The following is a 12,428-nucleotide window of genomic DNA, read 5'->3' on the forward strand; positions in this document are numbered from 1 at the left end:
ATAGCTGTACTTGGCAAGTGGGTCCCATTACTGCTTCACTGTTGGCTCATTTTTTTTGACAAGGGAGAGTGACACCTTTGCTACACATTACAAAAGCCTTATTAGTCAAAGCAAACATGTGAGTCCTGCAAAAGAACTCTTGTCCCTTTGAATCCAACCACTGTCAGACCTGCTACAGAGTTCCTTTTTCTTAAGCGCCTACAAATTTAATTAAAGAGCAGCTAATGCATGTCTCTCTCAAGTGTTAAATTTGATGATCCAATGCTCTATGGTTTCAGACAAATCCAGTTGCGTTACTGTGCAAGGTCGCCTCCTGGTGGTCGTAGCAAGAATCTGCAGAACATCATCATCTGGACCGAGAAAAGGTAAGAACCTGCAATTCAGATCTAACTAGTGCAAGTGAAGGAACTTTCCTTTCACTAAGACATCACGATAAATTGACCAGTGATTTAAGTGGTCTGAATTGACGACAAACTTTCAGACCTTTGCCCAAAACAGTTTTCTAATGGCATGCTATCACGCAAAGCTCAAGACGACTATTAATGAGATATTAAAAAAAGACAAACAGTAAGAGGTACTCAACTGTACACCATCCACAGCAATGGAATGAAGACAAAGGTCTAAAATGCCCAATAATTCCTAGACACAAAGGAAAAGGCTAAGTGTCTAAATAAAGACACCAGAGCAGACTTCACGTTCAGCACGTTCTATGCAACTCAAGTTTTCAATTACAAAGAACAAGAGAAAACAGAAATCCCAGACTAACTTTCAAATGGATTCTTCTTTTGCATAAGAGTGGAGCAGGAATCAAATGGATGGATTTCCAATTCCAAGTTTTCAAATGAAGAGGGACAGATCTAAGACAGCTTTATGTAGTTGTTCAAGATCCAGAAAATCAGGAGGGCACCTTGGAATCACTGTGAGAATAGGGTTTTAATTGAGTGATGTTTCAGATGACCCAGGAGAAAGACTTAGTATAAAAGAACACAGAAAGATTGAGAGCGGCAGCATAATGCATGGAAAGATTTTAAAACATCAGTTTTATGAATTAATGTAATAACAAAATGTCAGAAGGTACATGTAGCAAACACGTGTTTTAGACTCAAGTTTCCAGTAACTGGTCAGAAAAGGAAATACTTTAGAGATAAGAGTCCAGCACATCATAGATTTCTAGCCCTCAAAATGCCTGAAAAGCATCCAAAAATATTTGGGCAATATTGAGAAATCCCACGTTTCTACAGTGATTGTGGATATTTGATGATAAATGGGGTTTGACAGGCAAGAACAGACAAATGTGGTAACAGAAGTTTTCTGTCTTAACAGTATTAGGCAGCTGTAAACAACTGGGAGGCAGAAGGGGGAAAATAATTGGAAGTTTACAAACTTTTTATATATCAAAGGATATATTTATTTGCACTGGAGTAAAGTCAAACAGTGACAAATTAAATCTCAGCTTTCCAATAATAAAGTAGGCTCAATTTTATATGGTGGAGCATAACGAAACACTCAACACAAGATGTAAGCTTCTCTCTTATGGATCAGTGTCAGTACCAGGCACCATGAATTCATGAAAACACTGAAATTTGTTGTACTACAAATTACTAAAAATTATTTTAGAAGTATGTTCTAGGCAGAAAAAAATATGTTATTGTGCTTGAACTTCCAGAGTAAGCAGGGATGCTTTTCACAGACACGAGTCATTCTTTTGTGACAGCATGTTTGTTATCACACGAGCAACACATTGCATAATAGAGAGCCAAAATCACTTGGGTGATTAAGTCTTAACCATGAACTCAGATTTACAAGCATCACAGAGAAAATAAGCAAAACAATTTCATACTCTGCCAGAATAAACCATTATCAGCTCACTGGCATCCGGATTTAAAAATGCATTTTTTAAGATAATTTGAAGATTGGTACTTAGACTGGCTCGATGCAAAATTTTCCAGAAGTATTTAAAGGCAGTCTTTTTACAGACATCCAATGTTGCTTTTTTCACAATTAAAAGCAATTGAAGGAAAAAAAGGTTACTTGGTAATAACTTTAGAAGAGTAAGTGTTCTTTCTACCGATAAATACCAAGAGTAGAGGCATTACATGCTACTCAGCTTCTAGCAAAATGTCCAGCTGTTCCAATTTATATACAAACATAGCATCCACACTGAACAGTAGATAGAGTGGGCTTAAAAAAATTCCTCATGAACCATGAATGCACACAAAAATTATCTCAGATATTTGGGAACACTGGGTGATTTAGAAGGGTGAGTTGTTACACCATGGAAGCTACAATTTAACCAAGTTGGCCAGTTTTCAGTACATGACAATAGCCCTAAATACAATCACTTGGCTGAGGTGGGATGAAACATGGAATCTGATATCTTGCAAGCATAATAGAAGCAGCCAAACTACTTCATTGTTCTAATAACTAACTCATATAATATTTTTCATCAATACTATTTCATAAATACCTCAGCATTCACGCTCACCTGCATTTCAGTTAAGAGATTACTAAAAAACCCAAAAAAGACCCCAAACAACACCAAACCCTAACATGTCCAGTTGTAAACTTCCCATTTTGCCATAGTACTTCTAGGAATTCATGTTACCAGCAATAAGCCTCCAATCTAGTTCAAGCAGAGCACTCCATCACCTGTTACCTCCAGTTCCAAGACCAGCACATTCACTGACCCTGCACGGACAGTGGCCTTTCCAGATCCTTCTTGTAGTGCAGTTTTGTTGGTTTTCTGTCAACTCATTGAAGTAGAAAAAAACCAGTCAAATTTAGTTATAGCATTCACACAGAATTGCCAAACTTCTCACTTTCTGTAATTTTTATTTCCAATAAAGATTAACAGCAAAGTGCTGATGAACAAAAAGATTTCTTAATTATCTGTCTTTAGGAGGATTAGGATTCCTGCGTCTTCTATGATACCTAGAAGAAAAAAAAGACTGCAGTGAATGCAAGCTTTGGACAGTCACTGGTTCTCCTGATATTTTTCCCCCTAGTCAGTGGCCTGGAGGTTGCACAAGATCTGTGGCCACAACCCATCACCACTCATTAGATGTCATCTCTGTTGTTCATAAAGTTACATAACGCTACTCATTTCCACTGCTACATCTGCTACAAGCATGCAAAAATCCAATCAGTTCTACAGCTGAATAGGTACAAAGGCTGCTGTTTATTCTTAATTCTTCGTGTGAAGTTAATTTTATTTTACATGGTCAGCTTTTCTTTTGGCTTAAACAATTGCTACAGAACAAAGAGACTTGATAGTTAAAGGAGTTATGTCAGACTGTATGTCAAACAGTGTAATATATTGCAGACAAACTAAAAAACAAACTGTTCACAAAACAAAAGATCCTAACTTTTCCTCTTAATTGCCCACCCCAGAACAATGAAGATCTTGTTTGATGCTTATTAAAGTGACAGCTACCCTTTGGCCATAGAAAGTTCTACAATTTTGTTCGTTTTATTTACTCCCAAGACACAGTAATTAAAAAGTGTTCTATGGACAAAAATAAATTTGGCTATACCAAAAGTCTCCATAGCTACAAAATTAGCAGCTACTGAAAGGTGTAGTACCATTAACTGAAAAGGAGTAACACAAACTGGAATGCCGTTGTTTCCAGTGGTTTATCTGAATGTCTGTAGTTCCTCTTTAGGCTCAGTCATGCGTATTTGCACATCTCCTCCTCCCAACTTTACAAGGCACACCAAGGTGTACTTTTCACCATTTCAAATGAAAAATGCCTACTATTCTTAAGTCTGAGATTCATCCCATTATTTTTTTTTCTGAGGAGTTTTTAAGGAACAGACAATGCATGTTTCCAAGCTGTATTTGGTTATATCCATCGAGGGTATTTTATATACTAGAGTCTTTTATGCTGACTTCACTTATGCAACTGTAATAAATCACCTGAACCAGCAGGTAAATAGATGGTAAAAATTCCTACTCTGTAACACATTTTATAAAAAAACCCGAAGTTGCAAAGACTACCAAAGAGGTAGTGTTAAAAAAACCTTATGGAATGCAGTCTTCCATTTACACAACACCACATTTAAGATTTTATGTAGTAGTCCATGTGCTAACAGTATCTTGGCTCACATGATTTATACTAGGTTGAATCTAGTCATTACATTATTCCTGTATCTCCATTTACATCCCAAAGGAACAAATATTAAAAAGAAAATACTCACTGTCCCACAGGAAACCAGCGATGTTTTGTTGTATAAAACATTTTGCTGAGCTCTTCAACCGTAAGACCTTTGTTGTTCTTTATCTCTTTTTCATTCAATCTCGATTTCAAAACTTGATCAAGGGTTTCTTCTTTATTATTCACTGGATCTGGCCGTGGTATGGGCTACAAAAAAAACCCCAAAAACCAAAAAACAAAAAAACCCAAAACAGTGTATCTATTTCCTTTTACTCCTTTTTCTCAGAAAATGAAAAAGCCAAGCTACATAGTGTTATAATTTACTCTTAACAGCTGAAACCACAGGAATATCAAAGAATACCGGTAAATTGTATAGGCTGTTTACCAGCTGCACCCCCAGCCCTGAACAAAACCACGTCACTGTGGAGCAGATGTCTAGAAACCTCTAATTACCCCAGGAGCTAGAGCTGATGACCTTACCTCTAAAATCAGCACTGCTGTCATTGTTATTGCTGACCTCATTCTTACAATTCACTAGCTGATTCATAAGCTTCAGTTCTAGTAATACAAAAGTACTCATTCCTATTTAGACATTTATTCATAGTTATGATCCTATGGGCTAAAAAAGCTTTTAGAAGATTTATACCTTGGAGAAGAATCCAATTTTGTAATTGTTTGTGTATGTACTGAGACAAAACTTTTGTTCTCAACCTGAAACCTTACTACTAGCACCGCTGCAAATATTTTGACTTGTTTTAGTCTTTTACACCTGTTTTTCCTGAGACACAGGCAACTGGTAAATTTAAAAACAGCGATATGTAATTTTCAGGCAAAGAGCACTAAAATGTTTTAAGTTTTCAATGGACAATTTTCACATTAGGTAATTCTTCAACATAGCTACCATTTGCAATATTTTACCAGCACATGAGAACTGGAAATTGAAACAAAATGTGTACACGAGAAAAAGATTATCTAGACTTAGTTTCATCAGTGTAAAGAACACAACGTCAGTACTACTGATAGGTACAAGTGTAATATTTAAAGTTTTTTGTGGCATTTATGAACCCGGAGTGCTGACTGGACTTTAAAGCTCCAGTTTAAAACAACAGCAGCAGCAGGAGCACTGCATTACATTGTCTTTCCCAGACTGCAGGATCTGCACAAAGCAGGACGTGTGAACTATGAACCGCATTGCAAACACCATCTTTGAGGAGGACACTCATAGACGGACAGCTGTTTTCTCTGTAGCACACAAGTATTTCAGTGACTCATTTAATTCTATTTAAGTTACTATCTGCTGTGATACCTGGCATTTCTTGCTCTGCAACTTTCCCTCAATTCAATTAAGAATGAGGTCTCCTCATGGCAGCAGCTATATTCATCATTCACTCACTTAAATGACACACTGATCACGTAATAAGGAGTACCTCAAGTATTTTAAACTAAAAATAGATGCCCAAAAGACTAAAAAATTATGAACTACTTCTGTTACCCGAGTAAGAAATATAAATATGTGATTTGGACGTACTTTTGTATGCTCATACGGAACCTCAAGCGATGGGTGGTAGCAGACAATTGTCTTCAAATCTGATGTCACTGCGAGTTCCACTTTGCTATAAAAATAAATAAACACTTACATTCTTGAATATATCCTTTAAAGTTTTCAGAAATGCTGAACAACCCAACAGCCCAAGTCCCAAAGAAAACCAGACCTGAGCCTGCATTTATGAATTCTTAAGAATCCTCTATAAAAAAGGCTTACAAATACGTGATCTGAACATCCTCCTTTCCCTCCTCCCCAGACACCTTTGGGTTTCTTTTTTTGGATTGAGATAAAAAAAAAAAAGGCTAAAATGAAATAAACAAAGATAGCTGGAAATATGGGTTGAAAAAAAAATCTGTGACGCTTTGAATAATTACATATAAAACTATAGCAACTGATGGGGATAACGATCATCATAGATACCTAGGACAAAACCCCTTTATAAGAAGTATGGCACCTACCAAAGAAAGAATAAAAAACAAAGCTTTCTTCACGGTTCCAACTTTTATATTTGGTAAAAGAAGCGTGGTAAACAAGAAGTCCTACTGAGGGGTTCCTCTCCCTTCTTACCTTCCTTCCTTACTAACTTCCATGACTATCCAAAACTGGCAGAAGAAGATGTGTTTGATACAATTGGGGAGGGGGTCTTTATCAGGGAGTGTAGGAAAAGGACAAGGGGTAACAGTTTTAATCTGAAAGAAGGGAGATTTAAATTAAGTATTGGGAAGAAGTTTTTTACTTTGAGTGTGGTGGAACACTGGACCAGGCTGTCCAGAGAAGCCATGGATCCTCCATTCCTGGAGTTTAAAGCCAGGCTGGAAAAAGTTTTGAACAATCTGGTCTAGTAGAAGGTGTCTCTGCCCATGGGGGAGAATTGGAACTGAATGATCTTTAAGGTCCCTTCTGACCCAAACCATGCTCTAATCCTATGATCATATGACAACTTCGTGACAGTGAAAGTAGCCCTGGAATGACATTACATGAAAAGGTCACACATCAAAGCATGTTTAAGTACCAATTGTAATCTTCAGGGAGAACCGAGTATGTAGATTTATGGCAAGCATGATACACAGCTCCACCTGCAAAAAAATATGTAAAGAACACTCATGTAAAAACACACAGAGCTGTGCCAAATTGAAGAAGGTTTTACATTTTCATTCCATCCTAAATCTTGATCAAGGTTTATATTCATACTCAGTTTTAAATTAGCAAACCCCAAATGCTGTCTACATAGAAGTTCACTTTACTACACAGATTTCTACTGTAATAAAAAAGTACAGTACCTCAGTAGGTATGGCCTACAGTTACCTTTCCAACACTGTATTGTCTTCCTAAGAAAAATCACAGTATGAAGAAAATACCTATAGATTTCACCATTATAGCATACTCTTTATATATGTAAAGAACACAGCTTTACGGCGTACAGTGAAGACCATAATTTCATTCAGAGCAATATTCATTATAAAAAACAAATTTGTACTTCACTGGCAGCTGAGATATATATGCTATATAAAACACAAAACTATAATGTGTTGGCTGCTGTAACACGGGAGAACTTTATCCCTTTCCCCTGATTTCCTTGGAGAAACTAATCACAAGAATTACAAGCGGTAAAGAAGACCAATAGCATCTGAATTGTACTCAGTGGACTAAGGGAAGGGATTATCTTCCCTTACTTTGCACCTGTTAGACCACATCTAGATACTGTGGCCAGTCTGGGACCTTTTAATAGAAGATAAATTTGAATCAGTTAAGAGAAGGCCCACCAACCTTCCCAGTGGGGAGAGGCTGAGAGACTGCAGCTGGCTCAGCCTGGAACAGAGACAGCTTTGGGGAGACTTGACAGCAATGCCCAGTGACTATGTATGAGGAGTTACTGAGGAGAAGGAGCCAGTCTGTGCATGTTGGGGGGGCATGAAACAACATCCATAAGTTGAAATGAGAGGCTGTGACAGGATATGCAGAAGTATTTTCCTCAGGACACCAACCAGTGGGGCTGGGGTCTAGGCACGTTTGTGCAGTCTCTGCCCTCAGAGATTTCAAAGACCCAGCTGTACAAAGCCCTAAGTGCCCTGATGTGACTGCAGAGCTGAGCCTGCTTTGAGCAGGAGGTTAGACCACAGTTCCTTTGAACTGAGTTCTCCCACAACTCCATTCCCATTTTTCAAAAGAACTTAGGGATCACTGAGTCTTAAACCTAATGTAAGGTGTTAAACAGTAAAAGTTGCTTGTACAGGATCCACACCACAGGCATCTTGCCTTCCACAGCCATGCAGCACCTCAGATGGCCCTGGGAGGTGCCTGCAGTTGATTTTACTGGCTAACCCCTTCCTTTATTTCCAGAATCTGACACAAATCCACATGGAAGTTTCGAAGTCCAGTGAAGCTTCTTCTGCCACTACACTTTAAGAATTGAATTAGGATCACAAGAACTAAGTCTTAACAGGTTCTGAGCCTTCTGTTTTCAAGTAAGTCATAAAAAGGTTTCAACTTTTTTTTCTGACATTATTTTATTTTAGTTTTAATACAAATAGGATTCTTGGCTGTTCATAATGGAAGGGAGAGCATTCAGTGTGTCAAAATTGGTAAAGAATCAGAAGAAACTTTGGTGTAGCTGTATTCCTCTTGGAAATATTTTAGATATAAAATTCTTAAATTTAAATGTGGGTATTATATTTAAATATATATTTTAGATGTAAAATGCTTAAATTCAGAATTTCTGCTAGCACTTCCATGCTTCAGTTCTTCTAATTACACTATTCTTAGTTATCAAGAAGCTGAGTTTGGGTAAAATATTACTGCAAATAGCTCAGATTTCTTCCTAAGATTTCTTTGCCTTCTTTGTCCACTAACCTCTAAAATGCAACGTCTTTTATATTTTCTTAGTTCCTGTATTTTCTACCACCTTTATTGTCTCCTCTACATCTTCCCATTGACATCTAAAACATGCACAAAAATCTAAGAAATAGCATTGCCTGGTGTCGCTTGTTCTCTGTTTATGTTAAGTTATGAGACTTCACTTGTAGCCTTTTCTCCACACTGTTTCTAAGTCTGGAAAAATAAATTCAAATCTTCAAATGTAATCAGTGGTGAGAGGGTGGTATATACAAGGTAATTAATAAATTAGATGAGCATCATATGTGGACCATGGAACCTTTAAAAAGCAAAAAAAAACAAATAAATCAAGATACCATTTAATTATTAGCAGAAAACACAGAATATCAGACTCGACTGTTCAAATAAAAATTGCCCTCCGTGCTTCCATTACACTAAACACTTCAGGAAACAGGCTTCCAAAGAACAAATTTTGATCTAGGACTACTATAATTTTTCATCACTACTTACTCTGCAGTGGGGCCTGCTTGCAAGTTGCTACTGAACGCATCCAAAAGAAGCCGGACCACACAGTTCTAAGTGATGTTGCCATTCTGACAGCAGAGACCAGTCCTGGACAAGATACAACTCAAAGGGACACCATATCCTTTCTTCTGCAGAACACCCTCTGAAAGAAAGCAGTTTCATAACTGTTCAGGGTACAGAAGACCAACAATTTATATAATATCTTAAGGATAAATAGAATTTGTGCAGTATGCTCCTCATTCTTTGTCAGTTGTGTAGAAGTCCTTATTATTTATACACTGGCAAATGCTTCCTTAAGAGTCAAATGTGAAACAAGAATTAATTTACCAAGAGGTATTTTTTGAAGGTAAATCATTAACTTTTTTTAAAGTTTCCAACCTCAGGCCTTCTTAAAGCTTTTCTGCCAGTATTCACACACCTAACTGTGGCATCCTTACTTCTGCGTGCTCCACAGATTTATTCATGAAACATGCTTTTCTTGTTCAGGATGTAACTATCGTTGCCCAGTATAAAAGTACAAGCAGAATCATAGAATGTCCCAAGTTGGAAGGGACTCACAAAGATTACTGAGACCAACTCCTCTCTCTGCACAGGACAACCTCAACATTCACACCATGCATCTGAGGGAGTTGTCCAAATGCTTCTTGAATATTGTCAGGCTTGGTACCACAACTGCTTCCCTGGGGAGCCTGTTCCATTGCTCCACAACCCCCTGAGTTTTCCTAATATCCAACCCAAACCTCCCATGGCACATCTTCCTGCCATTCCCTTGGATCTTATCACTGGTTGCCAGAAAGAAGAGAGAAGTAACTGCTGCTCCTCCTGTCCTTGTGAGGAAGCAGCACTTATTTATAACACTTGCTGTAATTAACGACTGCATCTAGACAGTTTGGTTTCACAAAAGCAGAAAGACACGTAAACACATCTTTTATTGTCTACAGGAAAAAACAATTGCTTTGAAGAGAAACTTATAAGATGCTTAAAGAAACATAACTGGAGGCAGTTTAAATACATACTCATAAAAAAATAAAAACTAAATTAGACCTCTTTCAAACTACTTCATGTTTAGTGCTTCAGAACATCACCAGAAGTGCATGTGTTTTAATTTCAACAAATAACTGCTCATCATTTTCTTTCCCTGTGGCAAGTGCTGCTGAAGTCAGGGAATACTAACACAGCATCTACAGAGCTGATCTTAAGTTGTCCTTGACAGCTCATGGGCTGGTCAAGTGTGAGGAGCACAGCGGGCAGCACTCAGCACCAGCCCCTGCCCACCCTGAGGACATCTCCATCCCTAAGGCAGCACACACAAACCAGTAACGCCCTGTCAACAGTGAGAAGGAGCAAGAAACCTGGCTTTTCTATTAAAGACAACATTAAGCTTTCTGAAAGCACAAAAATTATCTTCCTCTGGCCCATTCCAGAGGCCTCACTTGTGGTTCCTCTGTGGAGGGGCTGGGAAGCAGGGGGCTCCACAGTGCAACCCACGGACTAACTGAACTGAACTGGCCCAGCCAGCAGGAATGAGCACTTTTCCAGTGCAGAATGCAACAGCTGGTGCAGCAATTGCAGCCAGGGAGGAATCACCATCACTACCACCATCCTCCTCATCAGTCACCACAGCCTTTCTCCCTCCCTCTCACTTACGCTCCCTCTTTCTCTTTTTCTCCTTCTTTCTTTCTCCTTCTCTCTTCCTCCCTCTCTCCCCCCTTTCTCTTTCTCCCTCCCTCTCTCTCGACCACCCTCCCTCTCCCTCCCCTTTCTCTTTCTCCCTCCCTCTCTCTCGACCACCCTCCCTCTCCCTCTTTCTCCTTCTCTCTTCCTCTCTCTCTTCTTCCCTGCCTCCCTCTCTTCCTTCCTCTTTCTCTCTCCATCTCCCTCCCTCCCCCTTTCTTTCTCTTTCTCTCTTCATCCTTCTCTCCCTCTTCCCCCTCTCCCTATCTCTCCTTCCCTATTTCCTTCTCCCTCTTTGCTCCCTCTACCCTTGCCCCTATTTCTTCTTCCCTCGTTCTCCCTCTTTCTTCCCTCTTCCTTCCTCTTCCCTTCTCCCTATTTCTCCCTTCCTCTTTCCTTCTCCCTCTTCTCCTTTTCTTTCTCCCCCTCCCTTTCTCTCTCATCTGCCTTCCCTCTTTCTCTCTTCCCCTCTTTCTCTCTCCCTCGTTCCCTCTCTCCTTCTCTTTCTCCCCCTCTCCCTCTTTCTTCCCCTCCCTCTCCATCGCCCTCTTTTCCTCTCTTTCTCCCACTCCCTCCCACCTCCGGTCCCGAGGCCGCTCAACGCGCCGTTACCCGTCCAGACGCCCCCTCGTCCCTTTCGCTACCGCCGCCCGCGGCACCGGAAGCACAGCTACGCGCCTTTCCGCTTCCGGCGACAGCACCGGAAGCGGGTTCTGGGGCGCGTCGCGCGGGTGCTGCTGTGGTGACGTCGGCGGGAGCTCGGAGACCCTCCCAGCCTCTCCCTTCCCCTCGCTCCCCTCTTCCCCTCCTTGTCCGTAGGTCTCGCTCCTCGGGGTCAGGCTAGCGCCTTGTGTCGGCTGCAAAACGACCTCCTCTCATCCTGTAATGTGGAGGGATGTTTCTGACAGCTTTGGTTATTTCATAGAATCATAGAACAACCAGGTTGGAAGAGACCCACCGGATCATCGAGTCCAACCATTCCTATCAAACACTAAACCATGCCCCTTAGCACCTCGTCCACCCGCGCCTTAAACACCTCCAGGGAAGGTGAATCAACCACCTCCCTGGGCAGCCTGTTCCAGTGCCCAAGGACCCTTTCTGTGAAGAATTTTTTCCTAATGTCCAGCCTAAACCTCCCCTGGCGGAGCTTGAGGCCATTCCCTCTTGTCCTGTCCCCTGTCACATAGAAGAGCTTTGAAGCTGGTGCTTATAGAAATACCTCATCCACTAACAGACAGAACTGGCAGAACTCCAAACAGCCACATCTTGGAGCTAGAATAGAAATCTATAGCCAGTAACAGCCTGGATGAACAGGAAAAAAACGTGGACAGGCACACCAAAACTTATCACATAAATAGGCACCTGTGAAGAGCAAGACAAACTTGGACAAAATAAAAACTGCCTTCTGGTTTGGTCTGAAAATAGCTTTAATGCTGCCAAGTGTGAAAGTGCTCCAAGGTGAAGTAGGAAAAAAGCGAGAGAACTTTGTTGCCAATAATCTGGAAACTTCTCCTTCAAAGCCAGGCCTTACTTTGACATTATAGGAGGAGGGCAGATTTAGACTAGACATGAGGAGGGAATTCTTCACAATGAGGCTGGTGAGGGGCTAGCACAGGTTGCCCAAGGAAGCTGTGGATGCCCCATCCCTGGAAGTGTTCAAGACCAGGTTGGAAGGGGCCTTGGGCAGCCTGGGCTGG

General features: G+C 40.4%; 1 protein-coding gene across 2 annotated transcripts; it reads right to left on the bottom strand.

Moving 5' to 3' along the window:
* Positions 1 to 1,384: 1,384 nt before the first annotated feature.
* MRPL42 (mitochondrial ribosomal protein L42) lies at positions 1,385 to 11,404 on the bottom strand. 2 transcript variants are annotated; one of them, XM_069853601.1, is made up of 6 exons: positions 11,344 to 11,404; positions 9,043 to 9,199; positions 6,713 to 6,776; positions 5,683 to 5,767; positions 4,198 to 4,361; positions 1,385 to 2,931 (listed from the first exon to the last, which is right to left on the bottom strand). In XM_069853601.1, the coding sequence occupies exons 2-6, from the start codon at positions 9,122 to 9,124 to the stop codon at positions 2,886 to 2,888; spliced, it is 441 nt and encodes a 146-aa protein (XP_069709702.1). In that variant the 5' UTR covers positions 9,125 to 9,199; positions 11,344 to 11,404; the 3' UTR covers positions 1,385 to 2,885. The 2 variants fall into 2 exon arrangements, with proteins under 2 accessions (XP_069709702.1, XP_069709707.1); XM_069853606.1 differs by having other exon boundaries at positions 11,311 to 11,380.
* Between the last annotated feature and the right edge of the window lie 1,024 nt (positions 11,405 to 12,428).

The sequence above is a fragment of the Phaenicophaeus curvirostris genome, chromosome 1, assembly GCF_032191515.1.
Source record: "Phaenicophaeus curvirostris isolate KB17595 chromosome 1, BPBGC_Pcur_1.0, whole genome shotgun sequence".
Taxonomy (NCBI): Eukaryota; Metazoa; Chordata; class Aves; order Cuculiformes; family Cuculidae; genus Phaenicophaeus; species Phaenicophaeus curvirostris.

What these genes read in the sequence shown, in the direction of transcription:
- MRPL42 (XM_069853601.1), bottom strand. Translation starts at nt 9,124, where the DNA reads ATGGCAACATCACTTAGAACTGTGTGGTCCGGCTTCTTTTGGATGCGT. An exon ending in CTCCCTGAAGATTACAATTG is followed by an intron (nt 5,768 to 6,712) that starts GTACTTAAACAT and finishes TTATTTTTATAG; the next exon opens with CAAAGTGGAACTCGCAGTGA. An exon ending in CGCTGGTTTCCTGTGGGACA is followed by an intron (nt 2,932 to 4,197) that starts GTGAGTATTTTC and finishes TTTTTCTTCTAG; the next exon opens with GTATCATAGAAGACGCAGGA.